A 24,329-nucleotide genomic window follows, 5' to 3' on the forward strand; every position below is an offset into this window, starting at 1 on the left:
GGAGGGGGCTCATCCGTCAGACATGAGGCTGGAGAGGAGCATGGGAGGGTCTGCAGAGGAGGGATGAGAAGAGGGGACTCACCTGACAGACATGAGGCTGGGGTGGAGCACAGGGGGGAGCATGGGAGGGTCTACAGCAGAGGGGACTCACCTGTCAGACATGAGGCTGGGGTGGAGCACAGGGAAACAGGGAGGAGCATGGGAGGGTCTACAATGGAGGGATAAGCAGAGGGGACTCACCTGTCAGCCATGAGGCTGGGGTGGAGCACAGGGAAATGGAGAGGAGCATGGGAGGGTCTACAATTGAGGGATAAGCAAAGGGGACTCACCTATCAGACATGAGGCTGGGGAGGAGCACAGGGAAACAGGGAGGAGCATGGGAGGGTCTACAATGGAGGGATGAGCAGAGGGGACTCACCTATCAGACATGAGGCTGGGGTGGAGCTTAGGGACCTGGAGAAGAAGACGGGTGGGTCTATAGCTGAGGGTACTCACATGTTGGACTTAAAGCTGGGGAAGAGTGAAGGGGCTCAGAAAGAACCATGGCAGGGACTAGAGCGGAGGGGACAGGCAGAGGGGACTTACCTGTCAGACATGAGGCTGAGAACGAGTGCAGAGACTCAGGAAGGACCATTGGAGGGTTTGGAACAGAGACAGGCAGAGAGGACTCACCTGTCGGACATGAGGCTGGGATGGAGCACAGGAATCTGGGAAGGAAGTGGAGGATGGGCTCTTCTGGTGATGGACAGGTTCATCCAGAGACATCCTGTGCTGTTCCAGCAGGTTATCCAAGTACTGAAAAGAGAATAGACAAGACTGTCAGTGAGGAAAGCCTTCTGCTAAGGGACCTCCAACAGGCGGGTCACTGCAGCCTCAGGCGGGTCACTGCAGCCTCAGGCGGGTCACTGCAGCCTCAGGCGGGTCACTGCAGCCTCAGGCGGGTCACTGCAGCCTCAGGCGGGTCACTGCAGCCTCAGGAGGTTATGTGCCACACAGGAAGAAAAGATCAATACTACTCAGGACCTCAAATTCAACCAAATTATTTGGATAGCATAAGGAAGGTATTTGTTTCTAAGACCCCATTGGAGAGATTTACTCTCACTTCCTGTCCTGATGGAAGCCAAGAGGAATATTCCTGAGAGGGACACCCGACAGAGGCTTCAACCCTTCCCCCGCTCTACGCTAAAATAAATAAAAAGGTTTTAGCTGAATTTGAACGTGATTGAGGAAAGGAGCTTGGATACCTGGCTTAAAGATGGCGATAGACAGGAAGTTCCGCACAACGTCTGGCTGTGATTGGATGGAGAGGAACATGAAGGGTGTTCTGGTTCACCTCTACCGAGGCTCTTCAATGTGGGGTCATCGGTAATCTGGAAACAGGCACAACTCATATAATGCATGGAAATAATCCTCAGGAGCACATTTTACAACCACAACAATCCTAAACCAGGGGGACAAAGCTGAGTCTTCCCACCTGGTCACAGCAGCTCCCGTTACCCACCGTACCTCACAGCCAATGCTTGCCTCCCTGCCTACGCCCCCCCCCCCCTTTGCTCAAAGCATCTTCCACCCACCTCATCTACACATCCCCCCAGGAACACCAAGCAGTCTGGTAGATATAAACTCTTACCTTTAGGTTTTCTACCCTTAAGCCTGGAGGCCTTTTTCCGGGGACACATGGACCTTCCTTGGATTGGTCAGTGTGGGAGCGGGGTATGTGGGGGGATGTACGGAGGAGATGGTCGCAATGTTTTTGAGCAGTTTGGCCATGAAATGAGGGGATTTCAGTGGCTTCCTCACTAAAAGGTTGTTGGTTCAGGTTGGCATGTATTCTAGCAGTTTCTTCATCAGAGGTGGTGGTTTCCATGGGTTTTTCAATAGATGATTGTTGGTTCAGGTCGCTGTGTATTTCAGCAGTTTGGACATCAGAGGTGGTTTTTTCAATGAGTTTCTCAATAGACATTTGTTGGTTCAGGTCACCATGTCTTCCAGCAGTTTGGCCATCAGAGTTGGTGGTTTCCATGGGTTTTTCAATAGACAGTTGTTGGTTTAGGTCGTCATGTCTTCCAGCAGTTTGGCCATCAGAGTTGGTGGTTTCCATGCGTTTTTCAATAGACAGTTGTTGGGTCAGGTCGCCATGTCTTCCAGCAGTTTGGCCATCAGAGTTGGTGGTTTCCATGGGTTTTTCAATAGACAGTTGTTGGGTCAGGTCGCCATGTCTTCCAGCAGTTTGGCCATCAGAGTTGGTGGTTTCCATGGGTTTTTCAATAGACAGTTGATGGTTCAGTTCTTCATGTATCCTATCAGTTTTTTCTTCAAAGATGGTGATTTCGATGGATTTCTCGGAAGGTAGTTGTTGGTTTAGGTCGCCATGTCTTCCAGCAGTTTGGTCATCAGAGGTGGTGGTTTCCATGGGCTCCTCGCTAGACAGTTGTGTCTCTTTGTATGTTGCAGGTGGACAGGAGGTAGAGGAGTCATAGGGTGAATCGGTGAGATCCCTTGATCCATTGGACACTTTGGTCTGACAGCTGAAGAGTGAAGATCGGTCGTAGACCAGACAGTGGTCTGGTGGGTCCTGCGTCTCCAGGACTGGAAGTACACGCTTCCTGGTTTTGTCTGCCCAACTATTGGTCAGTGCGTCCGCAGGGCTGAGACATGACTCAGAAGAAGCATCTGGACTGGAGGAAGGAGTCGGTATTCCCTGCTCCCGTTTGAAGGCCAGCCCCGGTGCTCCCTCCTCCTCCTGGGGTATCGTTTGTGCATAACGTGAAGATGAACAGAGCTCCGGTACTCTGTGTGTACATTCAGTCAGACTGGGATTGGATGTCAGCTGGGACACCAGGTGTGACATGGGTGAAACATTCGAATGGACTGGAAAGCGTTCAGGTATTTCATGTCTTCTACCACACTCAGTCTGTGTGCCGCAGCTCTGATTCCGTACAAACCGATGAGGTGACTTGGATGGAGAACGTCTGTCAGAATGCAGACAACACATGTGACACATGCCACCACTGGTCTGGGTACTGGCGTTCACGGTACAGGTGGGACCTCCACATAATCTGGAAGACGTTGGCTTGGCTGACTCACAGGGCTGATTCACAAAGATGAGAACAATCTAAAAAAAGAGATAAAATAAATGATAAAAAGTACAACCTGAGAGACCAACCAATTCTTTACCCCGCTACTCCACCACCACCATCCCAGTAACTGAACAGATTAGGTGCTGAAAATGTAACACTCCTCCTCTCTGGGTCATTGAGAATGACCCCCTCCCCCCCTAGTATAGGGTATAACCTGCATACAACTACAACACTAATTACTATTGGATGGTTGTACGCTGCAGTTGTCTTCAGGGCCTGCAATTTACGTTGTATGGCCTCATGCACCCGTGGTCATCTGGCCTAAAGCAATCGGATTTCCCCCTTAATATTCGTATTCGTGTTCCGCCAGCAGCCTCCAACCTCCACTACATAAAATCAACAGGCTGAACCACAAACTCTCCACCCCTTCATCTGTGGCCCCGTACCTGCTTGGCCACTCGTTGTGACACGTGGCATCCTCCATGACACGGAGACACAGCTTCAGGGGGCACGCCCTCCAGTGCGAGTCCATCACCCTGCTCCCGGAAATTCAGGACAATCTGCTGGAAATGTGCGAAAAGTATCAGAGATGATACTGAGAGACATCGGCGTGTACTAAAGGCCAGTCAACTGCATATCACAAAGGTACCCTGCACAGTGTTCGCCAACAACATTCATCACCTTCTCAGTGTTCACCAACCACCATCATCACCTTCTCAGTGTTCACCAATCACCATCATCACCTTCTCAGTGTTCACCAATCACCATCATCACCTTCTCAGTGTTCACCAATCACCATCATCACCGTCTAACGCTTCACCAACCACCATCTCAGTGTTCACCAACCACCATCACCTTCTCAGTGTTCACCAACCACCATCTCAGTGTTCACCAACCATCACCTTCTCTGTGTTCAACAACCACCGTCATCCCCTTCTCAGTGTTCACCAACCACCACCATCACCTTCTCAGTGTTCACCAACCACCACCATCACCTTCTCAGTGTTCACCAACCACCACCATCACCTTCTCAGTGTTCACCAACCACCACCATCCCCTTCTCAGTGTTCACCAACCACCACCTTCTCAGTGTTCACCAACCACCATCTCAGTGTTCACCAACCATCACCTTCTCAGTGTTCACCAACCACCACCATCACCTTCTCAGTGTTCACCAACCACCATCTCAGTGTTCACCAACCATCACCTTCTCAGTGTTCACCAACCACCACCATCACCTTATCAGTGTTCACCAACCACCACCATCCCCTTCTCAGTGATCGCCAACCACCACCATCACCTTCTAACGGTTCACCAACCACCACCACCACCATCTCAGTGTTCACCAACCATCATCACCACCTTCTCAGTGTTCACCAACCACTGTAATCCCCTTCTCAGTGTTCACCAACCACCACCACCACAGAGATGATACTGAGAGACATCGGCGTGTACTAAAGGCCAGTCAACTGCATATCACAAAGGTACCCTGCACAGTGTTTGCCAACAACATTCATCACCTTCTCAGTGTTCACCAACCCCCTTCAACCCCTTCTCAGTGTTCACCAATCACCATCATCACCGTCTAACGCTTCACCAACCATCACCTTCTCAGTGTTCACCAACCACCACCATCACCTTCTCAGTGTTCACCAACCACCATCATCACCTTCTCAGTGTTCACCAACAACATTCATCACCTTCTCAGTGTTCGCCAACCAGCATCATCACCTTCTAACAGTTCACCAACCACCACCACCATCTCAATGTTCACCAACCACCACCACCTTCTCAGTGTTCATCAACCACCACCATCATCCCCTTCTCAGTGTTCACCAACCACCACCACCATCCCCTTCTCAGTGTTCACCAACCACCACCATCCCCTTCTCAGTGTTCACCAACCACCATCTTCTAAACGTTCACCAACCACCACCATCACCTTCTAACGGTTCACCAACCACCATCATCACCTTCTCAGTGTTCACCAATCACCATCATCACCTTCTAACGGTTCACCAACCACCACCATCTCAGTGTTCACCAACCATCATCACCACCTTCTCAATGTTCACCAACCACCACCATCACCTTCTTAGTGTTCACCAACAACATTCATCACCTTCTCAGTGTTCACCAACCACCACTATCACCTTCTCAGTGTTCACCAATCACCATCATCACCTTCTCAGTGTTCACCAACCACCATCACCACCTTCTCAGTGTTCACCAATCACCATCACCTTCTCAGTGTTCACCAACCACCATCATCACCTTCTCAGTGTTCACCAACCACCACCATCACCTTCTCAGTGTTCACCAATCACCATCATCACCTTCTCAGTGTTCACCAACCACCATCACCACCTTCTCAGTGTTCACAAAGCACCATCATATCTCATGCAGAACACTCACCTGACTGACTCCTGGCTGCGGGGTGACAACCGTGGTCTGTGTGCTGCACGGAGACACATGTGAAGAGGGGGTGGCAGATGAGAGACGATAGGTCGTTTTTTGGGGGTCCACAGCCTGCAGAGACACAACCATAAAGTGTAGTCAGCATTATACCGCGGGGGCTGGGGAACAATCAATAAGTTCAGTACAGATAAAAAATAAATCTCTTTGCAGCCATGTCAACAATACTCTGTATATAAACAGGGTATTCCATAATCCTCCTCTCCCTGCTCTGCGATAGGCTCAAGGGATGCCGGGGGTACAATCTCTATTGCACGCCTAGAGAGATGCTGGGGGGGTACAATATATCACATCTAGAGGGATGTCGGGGGTACAATTTCGGCACGCCTAGAGCGATGCTGGGGGGGGGGGGGGGGTACAATCTCTATTGCACGCCTAGAGGGATGTGGGGGGGGGGGGGTACAATCTAATCTATCACATCTAGAGGGATGCCGGGGCTACAATTTCCGCACGCCTAGAGGGATGCGGGGGCTACAATTTCCGCACGCCTAGAGGGATGCGGGGGCTACAATTTCCGCACGTCGAGAGGGATGCCGGGGGGTAAAATTTCCGCACGTCGAGAGGGATGCCGGGGGTACAATATTTTAAACACTTCAAGTTTTAGTAAAGTAATGCAGATGACTTCACTGAGTACAAGCAGGATAATCACTTACCTGTGCTATTTGAGCGCGCGGTGAGTCCGGGGGACAGGGCGGTGCTATCTGAGCGTGCGGTGAGTCCGGGGGACGGGGCGGTCCGATCTGAGCGTGCGGTGAGTCCGGGGGATTGAGCGGTCCGATCTGAGCGCGCGGTGAGTCCGGGGGACGGGGCGGTGCTATCTGAGCTTGCGGTGAGTCCGGGGGACGGGGCGGTGCTATCTGAGCTTGCGGTGAGTCCGGGGGACGGGGCGGTCCGATCTGAGCGTGCGGTGAGTCCGGGGGACGGGGCGGTCCGATCTGAGCGTGCGGTGAGTCCGGGGGAAGGGACGGTCCGATCCGAGTGTGCGGTGAGTCCAAGGGACGGGGCGGTCCGATCTGAGCGCGCGGTGAGTCCGGGGGATGGGGCGGTCCGATCTGAGCACGCGGTGAGTCCGGGGGACGGGGCGGTCCGATCTGAGCACGCGGTGAGTCCGGGGGACAGGACGGTCCGATCCGAGTGTGCGGTGAGTCCGGGGGACGGGGCGATCCGATCCGAGCGTGCGGTGAGTCCGGGGGACGGGGCGATCCGATCTGAGCGTGCGGTGAGTCCGGGGGACGGGGCGATCCGATCTGAGCGTGCGGTGAGTCCGGGGGACGGGGCGGTGCTATCTGAGCGTGCGGAGAGTCTGGGGGACGGGGCAGTCCAGTCTGAGCATGCGGTGAGTCCGGGGGACGGGGCGGTCCGATCTGAGCACGCGGTGAGTCCGGGGGACGGGGCGGTGCTATCTGAGCACGCGGTGAGTCCGGGGGACAGGACGGTCCGATCCGAGTGTGCGGTGAGTCCGGGGGACGGGGCGATCCGATCTGAGCGTGCGGTGAGTCCGGGGGACGGGGCGATCCGATCTGAGCGTGCGGTGAGTCCGGGGGACGGGGCGGTGCTATCTGAGCGTGCGGAGAGTCTGGGGGACGGGGCAGTCCAGTCTGAGCATGCGGTGAGTCCGGGGGACGGGGCGGTCCGATCTGAGCACGCGGTGAGTCCGGGGGACGGGGCGGTGCTATCTGAGCACGCGGTGAGTCCGGGGGACAGGACGGTCCGATCCGAGTGTGCGGTGAGTCCGGGGGACGGGGCGATCCGATCTGAGCGTGCGGTGAGTCCGGGGGACGGGCCAGTCCGATCTCAGCGTGCGGAGAGTCTGGGGGACGGGGCAGTCCAGTCTGAGCATGCGGTGAGTCCGGGGGACGGGGCGGTCCAGTCTGAGCGTGCGGTGAGTCCGGGGGATTGGGCGATCCGGTCTGAGCGCGCGGTGAGTCCGGGGGAAGGGAACGGTCGCTCGCAGACGGCACATCGTCCTGTAAAACAGAAGCACGGCGTATAATCATCGCACGCTGGGATCACTTCCCCGAACAGGCGGTCAGCGGGCTCACCCCGGCGCGGCGGCGTAGACGGGAGCTCAGCGATGAGCATGGCGCGTTCTCCGGAGTCCGGCGCGAGACGCTGACACTAATGTGACCAGCCTGCCACTTACATGTCCCGTCACACGGGGAAGATGGCTGGCCGATGGTCGCCATGGAAACAAGAGAGGCAGGATGAAATGATGAGAGGAGACGGCGAACGCTGACTTCTCACTCACCCAACGGGATCATCCGCAGGCAGAGCATGCTGGGAAATATTCCCATCCCCCGGCATCAGCCAAGGATAGCAGGCAGAGGAGGGGAGCGCCCGATTGGCTGGCGCTTATTTCCAGGACGCTCAGCACGCTTTTTAAAATCTGCTCCCGACCCATCAAACAGAAACTCCGCACATTACCAGTATAAACTCCCAATATAAAATATAACCCCCCCTCCCCCACATACTATAAAATAAACACATGAAATATAAAATACAATTACAAGACAATAAAATGCATGAAAGATAAAAGACAAACTATAAATAAAAAACAAATATACAATACATACATTAAAATAAATACATAAAGAATATTTAAAATGAAAAAATATGTAAATATTTAAAATGAAACAAATACATAAATAAATAAGACCAGAACAGAACCCCCCCCCCCCAAAAAAAAAAAAAAAAAACGAATATAAATATATTTTATATCCAAATATAAAATTAATAAATTGAAATAAAATACATTAAACTAAAAAAATGAAATACATAAAAAAAAGAAAATAATAAAAAAAAAAACAAGAAAATAATAAAAAAAAACAAAAAAACATAAAAAAAAACATACAAAAACATAGAATAAATTGAAAATAAAATATAAAAAAAATAAAAATTAAACAAAATATGTTAAAAATAAAAGACAGAATATAAATAAAAAAATAATAAAATAGATACAAGAAATAAAATACATAAAAAATAAAAAGACAAAACAAAAAAACAAAAATAAAAATAAAAAAACAAAAATATAAAATTGAAAAAAAAAATAAAGTAAAATGAAACATAAAAAAATATATTAAAAGACGAAATATAAATAATAAACAAAAACAATAAAATACATAAAAAATAAAAGACAAAATATAAATAAAAAACATACAAATAAAAAAATTAATAAATTGAAAAGAAAAACATGTAATATATAAAAAAAATAAATAAAATGAAACAAAAGACAACATATAAATAATAAAAATACATAAATTAAAACGAAAGAAATAAAGCAGAAAAAAATGAAACAAATAAAAATACATTAAAAACAAAAAAGAAAGCCCAAAAACGATAAAAAAATAAAATACATAAATATAAAATAATAGTGGGTATAGGATTGTATTTTTTTTCCTTCTATTGGTTGTACTAGATGGACTTGTGTCTTTTGTTAATCAGACTATGTAAACTATATATAAAACATAAATAAAAACCATATAAAAAAAAAAATGTATAAAAACTTATGAAACAAATTAAATACATTAAATAAAATATAAATAAATTAAAAAAAAATAAACAAAATACATAAATAATAACACAAATGCATAAAAACCATAAAATAATAATTGATAAAATCTAATAATAGAAAATAAATAGAATACAGAAAGTTGGCCCTCCAGGTCACTTTCCTGGGAGTGAAGATTGATGAGAACCCCCCCAGCCCCCACCCATCAGGCAGGGAACATTTTTCTATCTTTATTGCTCTCAGACTGGCGGAGGACACCTGGCCGGGTCATTCGTCATCATCTGTCGGTTGGTCTTCTTTGTTATCAGAGGTCATGTGACCACATCCATCATTGAGCCCATTTATCAGCATCTCTTCAATGACACGCAGAGGTCGGCTGGAAATGCGGCGGTGGGGTGCGCAGGTTGGGGGTGGGGGGTCAATCGGTACGCCTGGAGAAAGTTTGGGTTGCAAGCAGCAATCCTCGTAGAATGAAGGACCAATGACATCCTTGCTTTGTGGTAATGCATGCGTTGGCACGCTGCAGGCATTCCATGTGTTGCTACTAATTCTTTCTAACACCCCAATGCAGCAACGCATTAAGGGGTTCCTATGTGGCAGGGGAGACCCTTTTTTGAAGCGCTCTGAATGCCAATCAAGGCTCCTCCCACTTAATAAAATGGTCCCTGCAGTCCTGGTCACATGTTGCGTTCGCTTCCAAATACTCCTGTGTCACTTTCTTAGTGCTTAAAAGCATTTCCTATCCCCCATAGAAGTCTATGACAGCGCTCGCTAACAGCACCCGCAGCTTTAGAGGGGCTTTTATTCAGCTTTAGCTTCGCTTTGGAGGTATTGCAGGTATGAGATTTCCCAGGATGCACTGGGAATCCAACAAGAGAACCGGAAAGACGCCATCAGCAGTCATTCCCGGTCCATGTGTATATATTCTGGGAGTGTCTGGTGTATATATTCTGGGAGTGTCTGGTGTATATATTCTGGGAGTGTCTGGTGCAGACGTCACATCTAGTGTGCAGTGGGAAGAAGCAGGAAGGTGAGCGGGAACCTGAGAGAGGACTGAGCAGCGGAGAATCAGCAGAGCTGGGGGACCAGAGCGAGAGAAACTAGCAGATGTCACACGTGATGTGCAATGTGGGAGTTATATCGCGGGAGGTAAATCAGGACAGAAGAGAGGGGATCAGCAGAGCTGGGGGTTCCCACTGAGTGCGGGATCAGCAGAGCTGGGAGTTCCCACTGAGTGCGGGATCAGTAGACCTGGGGGTTCCCACTGAGTGCGTGATCAGTAGACCTGGGGGTTCCCACTGAGTGCGGGATCAGTAGACCTGGGGGTTCCCACTGAGTGCGTGATCAGTAGACCTGGGGGTTCCCACTGAGTGCGTGATCAGTAGACCTGGGGGTTCCCACTGAGTGCGGGATCAGTAGACCTGGGGGTTCCCATTGAGTGCGGGAGCAGCAGAGCTGGGGGTTCCCACTCAGTGGGAGATCAGCAGAGCTGGGGGTTTCTACTGAGTGGGAGATCAGCAGAGCTGGGGGTTCCTACTGAGAGGGAGATCAGCAGAGCTGGGGGTTTCTACTGAGTGGGAGATCAGCAGGGTGACTCACGTCCACGGCAGGCAAATCAGATGCAGGATCTGATGAGACAAACAAGGCAGGGGAAGGCGGGGGGGGGGGGGGGGGCTTTTTGCTAGCCCATCGCCCGAAAACCACCTCCACCGGGGACCAAAGAGTGGAAAATATGTCCCGTTGGGGGCCCAGGAGGGCTGGAAACATTTCCTGTAGGGGGCCCGGGAAGGCTGGAAACATTTCCTGTAGGGGGCCCGGGAAGGCTGGAAACATTTCTTGTTGGGGGCCGGGAGGGCTGGAAACATTTCTTGTTGGGGGCCGGGAGGGCTGGAAACATTTCTTGTTGGGGGCCGGGAGGGCTGGAAACATTTCTTGTTGGGGGGCCAGGAAGGCTGGAAACATTTCCTGTAGGGGGCCCGGGAAGGCTGGAAACATTTCTTGTTGGGGGCCGGGAAGGCTGGAAACATTTCCTGTAGGGGGCCCGGGAAGGCTGGAAACATTTCTTGTTGGGGGCCGGGAAGGCTGGAAACATTTCTTGTTGGGGGCCTGGGAAGACCAAGGCTGAGAATTCAGGGTGTGTACAGCCGGTGTAAAGTGAACCGGTCACCAAAGCACATTGTACGAGTACTCTAGCCATGTGATTGGACAATGTCCTCCCATCTGTATGGCCCCTCCCCTGCACCGCTCACCCCACATATAGAAATCTCCGTCAGGAAAGCCAAGGGAGGAACTTAGGAGAAAACTGACCGGAGACCTATGAGACCAATATGACCGACCCTAGGCTCCTCCCATAAAGATGTATGCTCAGCCAGGGGGAGGAGGAAACTTACCAGGAGTCAGCTGACCCGAGTGGTAGTACAGAGGAGGAGGAGCTGTCAGTCAGACCCTCCCCTGAGGACTGCACACTGAACATGAAGTGACAGGTTTGCTTTATCCCTGAACCCCATCCTCTCACCTGAGTCTCATGGTGTCGGCTCTCACCCCGTTCCGGGCTCCTCGGGAACGGAGACGGCACTGCATCCTGTACAGGGCAGCTCTCATTATTCCCGGGCCCGCCCCCTGCACCCTCTGGCCCCTCCTCAGGGTGGCGGGAGGCGGTCCCACATTCGGTGTGGTCAATGAGCAGGGTGGGTTCTGGCCGGGTCCCATCGCACACGCCGATCCATCTGTCCCGGGAGCCGTCCGTCACTTCAGGGTCATTGCTGCTGCCGGCCGCCGGGCGCTGAGGCATCATGGACCTGCGGGGGAGGGGGGGAGAGAGAGTCAGAGCTTCATAGGACTATGATGTCATATGTCTGTACAGCACTGCGGTATATCAGAGCTATATAATAATAGCGTGTGACTGTGGGGGAGGGGACATTAGAGTGTAAGCTCCTCTGGTACAGAGACTGATGTGTCTGTGGGGGGAGGGGACATTAGAGTGTAAGCTCCTCTGGTACAGAGACTGATGTGACTGTGGGGGGAGGGGACATTAGAGTGTAAGCTCCTCTGGTACAGAGACTGATGTGACTGTGGGGGAGGGGACATTAGAGTGTAAGCTCCTCTGGTACAGAGACTGATGGGACTGTGGGGGGAGGGGACATTAGAGTGTAAGCTCCTCTGGTACAGAGACTGATGTGACTGTGGGGGAGGGACATTAGAGTGTAAGCTCCTCTGGTACAGAGACTGATGTGACTGTGGGGGAGGGACATTAGAGTGTAAGCTCCTCTGGTACAGAGACTGATGTGACTGTGGGGGAGGGACATTAGAGTGTAAGCTCCTCTGGTACAGAGACTGAGGGGACATTAGAGTGTAAAATCTCACAAGCATAATAAAAACATATTTACATATATACAAAATTAAATAAATATATAAACAAAAATAGCTTACATCAGCATAGAAACAGAAAATTGTTACTATCATGACTAAACTCAACAAAGCCCTAACCTCCACCTAAACACCCCCTCCCCACCCCCCAACCTCCACCTAAACACCCCCTCCCCACCCCCCAACCTCCACCTAAACACCCCCTCCCCACCCCCCAACCTCCACCTAAACACCCCCTCCCCACCCCCAACCTCCACCTAAACACCCCCATCCCCCCCCAACCTCCACCTAAACACCCCCATCCCCCCCCAACCTCCACCTAAACACCCCCATCCCCCCCCCCCCAACCTCCACCTAAACACCCCCTCAGGCTAAGAAATGATTACACATTTATCCCATGCATGCAGCCTTTTTTCAAAAATTCATTCTTATAAAAATCTAGGAGATGTGAAAAGGACAGAAAGAAAAGCCGCACAACCAGAGACTGACAGACAGCAGCTACGGGGACCTGACATTCCTCCACACCTTTTCCCAGGCTCCCGGCCGCCACCTGTCCTTCTCAAGAACCTGAATCTTCCCAACCTCACCCAGAATGTTTTGCACCACCACCTCGACAGGAAGGACTTTTTTCCGAGTGGAAACCTGACACCGTGCATTCCACGTGAAGTAACGGACTACTAAGCTAACTAGAAAAAGTGTCTCGAAATCAAAATCCCGATGTGTCTCAAAACACCCGTACGACCACTCCGCATAACTTAAGCGGGAAAGGAAAGGGATACCCAGAGCCCCACCCACCCCCTTATAGACTTCTATATTGAAGGGGCACTGAAGCAAGAAATGGTTCATAGTCTCCTCCACACCGCCACACCCCACTCTTGGACAACCATGGTTCTCCGGCGAGCGATGCTTCAAGTTGCCCATGGAACGAGAGCCAGGCCAAATCCCGAAACTTCAAAGGGATTCTCTCCAGATTAATCAAACGCAGACCATCCCTCATAACAGGGCCTGGGCAATCCCTCAAGGCCATTGGCTCGTTAAAGGCAGATTCAACAACCCTCCTCTCCAGGGCCTTCTTAGGAAGAGACTTAATTTCCTCCGCCGTCACTCGCCACTGCCGAAGCATCTTCAGGCATGGAGCAACGGAAGTCAGGAGCTTACCATGTCGGACCCTCAGGCTGCATTCACAATTGAGCGTATCGTTTTACCGCGTTTTTTACAGCGATTTTACGGCGTTTTTTTCAGGCGTTTTTGGAGGCAGGCATTGACATCTATCAAAAACGCTGGTAATCAGCCCAAAAAGAAACTCATGTAGTTTTTTCAGCTACAGGCGTTTTGCAAAACGCTCAGATGTGAACAGGGGCTATTTAAATGAATGGGGTTTTACTTGTTGGGCTTTTTGGAACGTTTTTTTGAGCGTTTTTGGAGCTGAAAAACACTCAAAAACGCCCAGGTGTGAATGGAGCCTCAAGCTTTTCACTGGCCCGCCATTCTCCCAACTTCGCAGAAAAGGCCTAAACCAGGACTGAAAAATACCAACCCACCCAGGCGGTTCCTCTGCCAGCATGTTACCAAAATTATGTTTCAAAAACATCAGAGAAAAAAATACCACCGGGTTGACCATACCTAAGCCACCCATCCACCTGGGAAGATAGGTTACAGACCTCTTAATGAGATTCAGTTTGTGCCCCATAACAGCTGGAAAAAACAGCTGTAGATCCTTGTATAGAGAGACACTGGCAAAACGCAGACAAAGCTGACATACAAAAAAACTGGGATCAGGTCAATCCTTTCCCTGTAAGAGAGTTTCCATTCCTTCCAGCTGGCAACCTTGGCATCGGCATCTTGTAGCCTGCTTTCCCAATTTGCAAGGCCGTAATCGCCGGGACCAAATTTGATGCCTAAAACTTTAATTTCCTGTCAGGGCTCTGGGAAGGTGCCTGGAAGCTCAAAGCTATCGCCTTCCTCTCCCATCCAGAAAACTTCACTCTTATCCTGATTGATCTTTGAGCCAGATGCCTCAGCATACTGCTCCATCACTGAGACCACCTCCTCTGTCCCAGAGATGAAAACAGACACGTCATCAGCATAGGCCACAACCCTCAAAGGGGGCTCACCAGGAATGCCCAAAGGCACCCCCCACAACGGTCCACACTCTAATCTCCTGATGAAGGGATCGATTGGGAACGCGTATAGCAGAGGACTCAAAGGACACCCCTGACGCACACCCGAGCCAACCTCAAAGGGCTGTCCAATCCAACCATTCACAAGCATGAAGCTTTCAGCCCCTCTGTACAACATCTTCAGCCAATCAATAAATTGCCCCTCCAGGCCATACTTGCCAAGAAGCAACCATAGGTACTCATGATTGACTCTATCAGAAGCTTTTGCCTGATCCAATGCCAGCAGGTACTTTCCCCAGCCTGCAGCCCTGCATCGTTCCAGGGCCTCCTGGACAGCTAACATTAGAGTGTAAGCTCCTCTGGTACAGAGACTGATGTGACTGTGGGGGAGGGGACATTAGAGCTTAAGCTCCTCTGGTACAGAAAATAATGTGACTGTGGTGGAGGGGACATTAGAGCGTAAGCTCCTCTGGTACAGAGACTGATGTGACTGTGGGGGAGGTGACATTGGAGTGTAAGCTCCTCTGTTACAGAGAATGATGTGACTGTGGGGGAGGGGACATTAGAGTGTAAGCTCCTCTGCTACAGAGACTGATGTGACTGTGGGGGACATTAGAGTGTAAGCTCCTCTGCTACAGAGACTGATGTGACTGTGGGGGAGGGGACATTAGAGCGTAAGCTCCTCTGGTACAGAGACTGATGTGACTGTGGGGGAGGGGACATTAGAGTGTAAGCTCCTCTGCTACAGAGACTGATGTGACTGTGGGGGAGGGGACATTAGAGTGTAAGCTCCTCTGCTACAGAGACTGATGTGACTGTGGGGGACATTAGAGTGTAAGCTCCTCTGCTACAGAGACTGATGTGATTGGCTCAGTGATCTCTGTACAGCACTACAGTATATGGTCAGAGCTATATAAATGTATAATAATAATAGTGTGTGACTGTGGGGGAGGGGACATTAGAAGAAAATCTCTGGAATGGTGCTAACAATAGCAGTGGCCCCCCAGGAATTGTCAGTCTAATTCTATATTCCGCACTGTATACGCCGTATACATTATCAGATGATTTACCGCTCACAATATAAGTCACGTTTCATTATAACGTCCGAGTCTCGCCGTCATCAATCAGCAGCGCAGCACAATGACATCCCGCGCTCCGCGCTGCAATGATGGATGGGATCTCTGCTGACAGATGTCAGGACTGACAAGACTGTGGATACTTCTAGAACAATGCCGAGTATCCGACCCATAATCCTCCACTTCCCAACCCCCCACTGTCATTATACATTTATATACAGTATATGACAAAAGTAAGTACACCCCTCACATTTTTGTAAATATTTTATTCTATCTTTTCATGTGACAACACTGAAGAAATGAGACTTTGCTACAATGTAAAGCAGTGAGTGTACAGCTTGTATAACAGTGTAAATTTGCTGTCCCCTCAAAATAACTCAACGCACAGCCATTAATGTCTAAACCGCTGGCAACAAAAGTCAGTACACCCCTAAGTGACAATGTCCATATTGGACCCAAAGTGTCAATATTTTGTGTGGCCACCATTATTTTCCAGCACTGCCTTAACCCTCTTGGGCATGGAGTTCACCAGAGCTTCACAGGTTGTCACTGGAGTCCTCTTCCCCTCCCCCATGATGACATCACAGAGCTGGTGGATGTTAGAGACCTTCCCCTCCTCCACCTTCTGTTTGAGGATTCCCCACAGATGCTCAATAGGGTTTAGGTCTGGAGACATGCTTGGCCAGTCCATCACCTTTACCCTCAGCTTCTTTAACAAGGCAGTGGTCATCTTGGAGGTGTTTGGGGTCGTTATGTTGGAATACTGCCCTGCCCCCCAGTCTCTGAAGGGAGGGGATCATGCTCTGCTTCAGTATGTCACAGTACATGTTGGCATTCATGGTTCCCTCAATGATCTGTAGCTCCCCAGTGCCGGCAGCACTCATGCAGCCCCAGACCATGACACTCCCACCACCATGCCTGACTGTAGGAAGACACACTTGTCTTTGTACTCCTCACCTGGTTGCCCCCACACACGCCTGACACCAAATAAGTTTATCTTGGTCTCATCAGAGCACAGGAGATGGTTCCAGTAATCCATGTCCTTAGTCTGCTTGTCTTCAGCAAACTGTTTGCAGGCTTTCTTGTGCATCATCTTTAGAAGAGGCTTCCTTCTGGGATGACAGCCATGCAGACCAATTTGATGCAGTGTGCGGCGTATGGTCTGAGCACTGACAGGCTGACCCCTCCCCCACCCCTTCAACCTCTGCAGCAATGCTGGCAGCACTCATACGTCTATTTCCCAAAGACAACCTCTGGATATGACGCTGAGCACGGCACTCAACTGCATTGGTGGACCATGGCGAGGCCTGTTCTGAGTGGAACCTGTCCTGTTATACCGCTGTATGGTCTTGGCCACCATGCTGCAGCTCAGTTTCAGGGTATTGGCAATCTTCTTATAGCCTATGCTATCTTTATGTAGAGCAACAATTCTTTTTTTCAGATTCTCAGAGAGTTCTTTGCCATGAGGTGCCATGTTGAACTTCCAGTGACCAGTATGAGAGAGTGAGAGCGATAACACCAAATGTAACACACCTGCTCCCCATTCACACCTGAGACCTTGTAACACTAACGAGTCACATGACACCGGGGAGGGAAAATGGCTAATTGGGCCCAATTTGGAGATTGTCACTTAGGGGTGTACTGACTTTTGTTGCCAGCGGTTTAGACATTAATGGCTGTGTGTTGAGTTATTTTGAGGGGACAGTAAATTTACACTGTTATACAAGCTGTACACTCACTACTTTACATTGTAACAAAGTCTCATTTCTTCAGTGTTGTCACATGAAAAGATAGAATAAAATATTCACAAAAATGTTAGGGGTGTACTTACTTTTTTCGAGATACTGTAGCTCTGACATATACCGTAGTGCTGTACAGAGAATATTGGGGGGGGGGAGGGGTGATGCTATATGGGAAGGGTCATCAGTAATTGTAAAATAGGACACTTGTCAACAGAGATAAATTGCAGCATCTGGGGGAGGTGGGGTGTTAGTGAGGGGTGGTGGGGTGTTGGTCATGGGGCGGTAGGGTGTTTGTGGCATGTTATTGGCGCAGTGTTGGTGGTGAGATGTTGGGGGTAAAGTGTTAGTTGTAAGGTGATGGTGGTGGAATCAATAATAGGGTATTAGTGGTAAAGTGGTGGAGTCTTAGTGGTATGGTATTGTTGGTGGGGTATTGGTGGTAAAGTGGTGGTGTGTGTTGTTGGTGGGGCCTTGTTGGTAGCAAAAGTGAAGGAGTATTGGAGTGTTGGCATGGTGGAGTGTTGGAGGTATGGTGTTGGTCCAGGGGGTGTTGAAAGTATGGTGTTGGTGTCGGGGTGTTGGTGATGGAACGTTGGGAGTAATGGGGTGTTGGAGGTATGGTGTTGGTCCAGGGGGTGCTGAAAGTATGGTGTCGGGGTGTTGGAGGTATGGTGTCAGTGTTGGAGGTATGGTGTCAGTGTCGGGGTGTTGGAGGTATGGTGTCAGTGTCGGGGTGTTGGTGATGGGACGTTGGTGGTGGAGTGTTGGGAGTAATGGGGTGTTGGAGGTATGGTGTCAGTGTTGGGGTGTTGGAGGTATGGTGTCAGTGTTGGAGGTATGGTGTCAGTGTTGGGGTGTTGGTGATGGAACGTTGGTGGTGGAGTGTTGGAGTAATGGGGTGTTGGAGGTATGGTGTCAGTGTTGGGGTGTTGGAGGTATGGTGTCAGTGTCGGGGTGTTGGTGATGGAAGGTTGGTGGTGGAGTGTTGGAGTAATGGGGTGTTGGAGGTATGGTGTCAGTGTCGGGGTGTTGGTGATGGGACGTTGGTGGTGGAGTGTTGGGAGTAATGGGGTGTTGGAGGTATGGTGTCAGTGTTGGGGTGTTGGAGGTATGGTGTCAGTGTCGGGGTGTTGGTGATGGAACGTTGGTGGTGGAGTGTTGGAGTAATGGGGTGTTGGAGGTATGGTGTTGGTCCAGGGGGTGCTGAAAGTATGGTGTTGGGGTGTTGGGGGTATGGTGTCAGTGTTGGGGTGTTGGAGGTATGGTGTCAGTGTTGGGGTGTTGGGGGTATGGTGTCAGTGTCGGGGTGTTGGTGATGGAACGTTGGTGGTGGAGTGTTGGAGTAATGGGGTGTTGGAGAGATCTGTAAATAAACACTGCCTCTCCCCCCCGTCTGCTATCAGTGACTTATTTAGCACCATAATATTCTGTATCTCTGTACAGAGCCGTTCTCCCCAAACATATGAGCTCTGTAAGCTGTTGGTGGTTCTCTCAGGGTGTCCGCAACGCTCTCAGGGGGTCAGGTGGCTGTGGTACTTTTAGGGTGGCTGTGACACTGTCAGGGAGTTGGGTGGCGGGGACGCTCTCAGGGTGTCAGTGACAGGGTGTCAGGTTGTCAGCGACGTTCTCAAGGTTAGTAGTGCTCTCAGGGTGTCAGGGACTCTCTCGGGGTGTCAGGGACTCTCTCAGGGTGTCAGGGACTCTCTCAGGGTGTCAGTGACAGGGTGTCAGTGACAGGGTGTCAGGTTGTCAGCGACGTTCTCAAGGTTAGTAGTGCTCTCAGGGTGTCAGGGACTCTCTCAGGGTGTCAGGGACTCTCTCAGGGTGTCAGGGACTCTCTCAGGGTGTCAGGGACTCTCTCAGGGTGTCAGGGACTCTCTCAGGGTGTCAGGGACTCTCTCAGGGTGTCAGGGACTCTCTCAGGGTGTCAGGGACTCTCTCAGGGTGTCAGGGACTCTCTCAGGGTGTCAGGGACGTTCCCAGGGTTAGTAGTGGTGTCAGGTTGTCAGGGGCGCTCTCGGGGTAGGTAGTGCTCTAAGGGCGTCGGGTGTCGGTGGCCCTCTTAGGGTAAGTAGTGCTCTCAGGATGTCAGTGACGCTCTCAGGGTTGGTAGTGCTCTCAGGGTGTCAGGTGTTTGGGGTCCTCTCAGGGTGTCAGCGGTGGCCCTCTTAGGGTTAGTAGTGCTGTCAGGGACACTTCCAGGGTGTCAGGGACGCTCTCATGGTCAGTAGTGCTCTCAGGGTGTCAGGTGTTGGTGGCCCTCTCATGGCGTCCGTGGCCCTCTCAGGGTTAGCACTGCTCTCAGGGTGAGTAGTGCTCTTAGGGAGTCAGGTGTCGGTGGCCCTCTCAGGGTGTCGGTGGCCCTCTCAGGGTGTCGGTGGCCCTCTCAGGGTGTCGGGTTGTCAGTGACGCTCTCAGGGTGTTTTTTTTCCATCACCCAATGGTTTGAATGAACAAACCTCCCCTCCCCCATCAGAATAGTATATACAGCCAGGACGCCGATTGGTAGACTGCCATGGACGGAGATTTTGGGGGTCTCCGCTGAACCGGCTGAATTGTGACCCATGTATGGGCGGAGTTCTGCCGGGGGGGGGGGGGGGTTATGATGGGGGGAGGAGGGAGGTCAGGATGAGGGGTGATGATGGGGGGTAGGGATTAATCAGGTTGGGGGGGGGGGGGGAGTCAGGGGCTGATGATGGTTATATTTGGAGGGGTGGTGATTGGGGGGAGGGGAATCAGTCAGGTTGGGGGAGATGAGGAGGATATTTGAGGGTGTGATGTTGGGGGAGGGGAAAATTGGTCAGATTGGTGGGGTGATGATGGGGGTAGGGATCAGTTAGGTTGGGGGGGTCAGGGAGTGATGATGGAGATATCTGTGGGGGGTAATGAGGATATTTGGGGGGTGATGTTGGGGGGTATAGGGGAAAAAAATCGGTCAGGCTGGGGGGGGAGGGGGGAACCAGTGGGTGATGATGAGGATATTGGGGGGGGGGGGGTGATGGGGGGATATTTGAGGGTGATGTTGGGGGAGGGGGGGGTGGAAATTGGTCAGGTTCGGGGGGGTCAGGGGATGATTATGAAGATATCTGGGGGTTAAGGATATTTTGGGGGGGATAATCAGTCAGGTTGGGGGGTCAGGGGGTGATGGGGGAGGGGGTGACCCAGTAGGTGATATTGGGGGAGGGGGTGACCCGCTGGGTGATATTGGGGGAGGGGGGTGACCCAGTGGGTGATGTTGGGGGGAGGGGGTGACCCGGTGGGTGAGGTTGGGGGAGGGGGTGACCCGGTGGGTGATGTTGGGGGAGGGGGTGACCCGGTGGGTGATGTTGGGGGAGGGGGGTGACCCGGTGGGTGATGTTGGGGGAGGGGGTGATCGGTCGGTCGGTGGTCTCACCCGTCATGCCGCCTCGGTGGGTCTCTGTGTGATCGGTCGGCCAGGAAGTGGGCGGAGACACCCCCGCTGACACGCCCACCTCCGGGTCCTCCGTCTTCTCCGCTCCGGTGGGTCACTAGCCGTCCGCCGGGAGGAGCTGATCCTGGAGGGGGCGGAGTCTTGGAGACTACATTTCCCATCACCGCCCCCGGCCCCGCCCCCCGGAAGTGATGTGTGCAGCGCTGATCTGTGTCCTCCTCGGTTGAGAATTCCGGGTTCCGCCCCCCCCCCTCCTCTGTACGGATCCTCTAATCCTCCTCACTGTCCTCTTCCGGGTATTGGGTGACAACGCTGCGTCCGTCTCCTTATTGGCTTCCTGTGTTGTCTTCTGATAGAGAGGTGACACACAGCACACAATGCGATGTTGTTGTCACCATCCGGAGACATGGAAGTGGCTGAAAAGAGGCGGCAGGAGATCAGCAGCACCAACATATAACATGAGAAATGTCCCCCTCCCCTCCCCCATGGATCTCACCAATGACCCCCCATCTGTACATTCTATAGAGGAAAAGAAGAGAGAAAGATAACATTTGTGGGACTGACCAATCATATGCCTGTATTCATCCTCCATGTGTTGGGGGTGGGGCAGGGGGTGTGTCCTTTTCTTCCATTGTTCATGATAATTGGCTGTCCTCCTTCCAGTTATAAGCTGGCGGGGGATGGAACATATTCTTTCCTTTAGTAAATAAAAAATAGATTCTCCCCCCCCTCCCAGAAATGTCTTTGTATTCTGACTTCAGAGCTCCGCCCCTCTCACAAATCCACCAATCAGCTATTGGCTGCAGGGCTCCGCCCCTCTCACAAATCCACCAATTAGCTATTGATTGTAGGACTCCACCCCTCTCACAAATCCACTAATCAACTATTGGCTGCAGGACTCCGCCCCTCTCCTAAATCCACCAATTAGCTATTGGCTGCAGGGCTCCGCCCCTCTCACAAATCCACCAATCTGCTATTGGCTTCAGGACTCCACCCCTCTCACAAATCCACCAACCAGCTATTGACTGCAGGGCTCCGCCCCTCTCACAAATCCACCAACCAGCTATTGGCTGCAGGGCTCCACCCCCTCACAAATCCACCAATCAACTATTGGCTGCAGGGCTCCGCCCCTCTAACAAATCCACCAATCAACTATTGGCTGCAGGGCTCCGCCCCTCTCACAAATCCACCAATCAACTAATGGCTGCAGGGCTCCACCCCTCTCACAAATTCACCAATCAACTATTGGCTGCAGCTAGACATGTTCAGGACAGGAACATTTTTTTTGTTTTAATCCGTTATTTCAATTAATTTGTTTAGTCTCATTCATTTTCGGAAATTAATTTAATTAATTATTATTTATTTCATATTCAATTTCTAAAAAATTCAACCGCATTTAGAAAAAATTATTAAATCGTTATTCAATTTCAAAATCAATTTACATTTTTTTCCATTTACATGCAGCTGTTGTATTCGGCTATGGATACTGACTGACAATTCGAAAATTAGAACTAAATGAAATAAAATGTAAAAAAAAAATAAAACCGTTTTCCAAAATTTGAATTTCAAATAGTATAAATTGATTACAAAATAATATAAAAGAATAGAATAGAATAGAAGAAAAATCATTAAAAAAAATAGAATATAATAAAATAGAAAGAATATAATTTATAACCATCTTCCGAAATTTGACTAGAATTAATTTGAATAGAAAAGGATAGAAATCAAGAGAATAGAATAAAAAAAAAATAGAATAAAATAGAAAGAATATAAATATACAATTTGATTTGAATTTTGAATAAAAAGAATTCAAATCCAAATTGAAAAGAATAGAAAAGAAAATAAGAGCATAGAATAGAATAAAAAAAATAGAATATAATAAAATAGAAAGAATATAATATATAACCATCTTCCAAAATTCAAATAGAATGAATTTGAATTCTAATTGAAAAGAATAGAATAGAAAATAATAGAATAGAAAATAAGAGAATACAATAAAAAAAACAATAGAATAGAATAAAATAGAAAGAATGTAATATACAATTTGATTCGAATTTTGAATAGAATGAATTCAAATTCAAATAGAAAAGAATAAAATAGAAAACAAGAGCATAGAATAGAATAAAAAAAATAGAATAGAATAAAAATAGAAAGAATACAATATATATATATATAAGTAACCAGCTTTTAAATTTCAAATAGAATGAATTTGAATTCTAATGGAAAAGAATAGAATAGAAAAAAATAGAATAGAAAATAAGAGAATACAATAAAAAAAAAAACAGTAGAATAAAATAGAAAGAATATAATATATATCCATCTTCTGAAATTCGACTAGAATAAATTTGAATTGAAAAGGATAGAAATCAAGAGAATAGAATAAAAAAATATTGAATAAAATAGAAAGAATATAAATATACAGTTTGATTCGAATTTTGAATAGAAAGAATTCAAATCCAAATTGAAAAGAATAGAATAGAAAACAAGAGTATAGAATATAATAAAAAAAAACAATAGAATAGAATAAAAACTAGAAAGAATATAATATATAACCAGCTTCCAAAATTCTAATAGAATTATTTCTAATTCTAATTGAAAATAATAGAATAGAAAATAAGAGAATACAATGAAAAAACAATAGAATAGAATAAAATAGAATGAATGTAATAATATAAAATTTGATTCGAATTTTGAATAGAAAGAATTCAAATTCAAATATAAAAGAATAAAACAGAAAATAAAAGAATAGAATAAAAAATAATAGAATAAAATAGAAAGAATATAATATATAACCACCTTCCAAAATTCAAATAGAATGAATTTGAATTATAATTGAAAAGAATAGAATAGAAAATAAAAGAATACAATAAAAAAAACAATAGAATAGAATAAAATAGAAAAAATATAATATGTAACCATCTTCTGAAATTCAAATTTCAAATAGAATGAAATTGAATTTGATTAGAATAGAAAATAAGAGAATACTATAGAAAACAATAGAATATATTAGAATACAAAGAATATAATATATAAACATCCTGAAATTTGAATAGAATAATTCAGATACAAAAGAATAGAAAATAATAGAATATAAAAACAGTAGAACAGAATAGAGTAAAATGGAAAGAATATAACAGTTCTATTCTATTCTATTCTATAATAATAATTTTTCTATTTTTTTCTCTTATTTTCTATTTTATTCTTTTCTATTCCAATTGATTCTATTCGACTTTCTGAAGACGGTTATATTCGTATTATTTAATTCTACTCTGGTTTTTTTCTAATCTATTCAATGGTTTTATTTTTTATTAAATTGATTTCTTTTTTTTTTTTCCCAATACCATTTTGTTTTGAATTTGTTTTCAAATTTGAATCGAATTTTATCCGAATTTTGGTTCATTTTTTCGGATTTGTTTAAATTAGTTACTATTAGTTATTTCTCAGTGATTTGGATACATCCGAATTTCCTAAATAATGAAGAATTTGCCGGAATTTAGATTCGGAGTGAAGCTAACTGCACTTGTCCAGCGGCAGCTCTGACCAATCACAA

General features: G+C 48.3%; 1 protein-coding gene across 1 annotated transcript in view; it reads right to left on the bottom strand.

Moving 5' to 3' along the window:
* Positions 1-20,909, bottom strand: part of LOC309556611 (uncharacterized protein) — a 72,916-nt gene extending 52,007 nt beyond the window's left edge. The window contains 7 exon segments of the mRNA XM_082259047.1: positions 673-795; positions 1,245-1,370; positions 1,631-3,115; positions 3,527-3,643; positions 5,496-5,609; positions 11,579-11,861; positions 20,762-20,909. Coding sequence (XP_082115173.1) covers positions 673-795; positions 1,245-1,370; positions 1,631-3,115; positions 3,527-3,643; positions 5,496-5,609; positions 11,579-11,857 — 2,244 coding nt within the window. The 5' untranslated portion in view covers positions 11,858-11,861; positions 20,762-20,909.
* Positions 20,910-24,329: the final 3,420 nt, after the last annotated feature.

Source organism: Pelophylax lessonae, assembly GCF_965119305.1.
Source record: "Pelophylax lessonae genome assembly, chromosome: 5".
Lineage (NCBI taxonomy): Eukaryota > Metazoa > Chordata > Amphibia > Anura > Ranidae > Pelophylax > Pelophylax lessonae.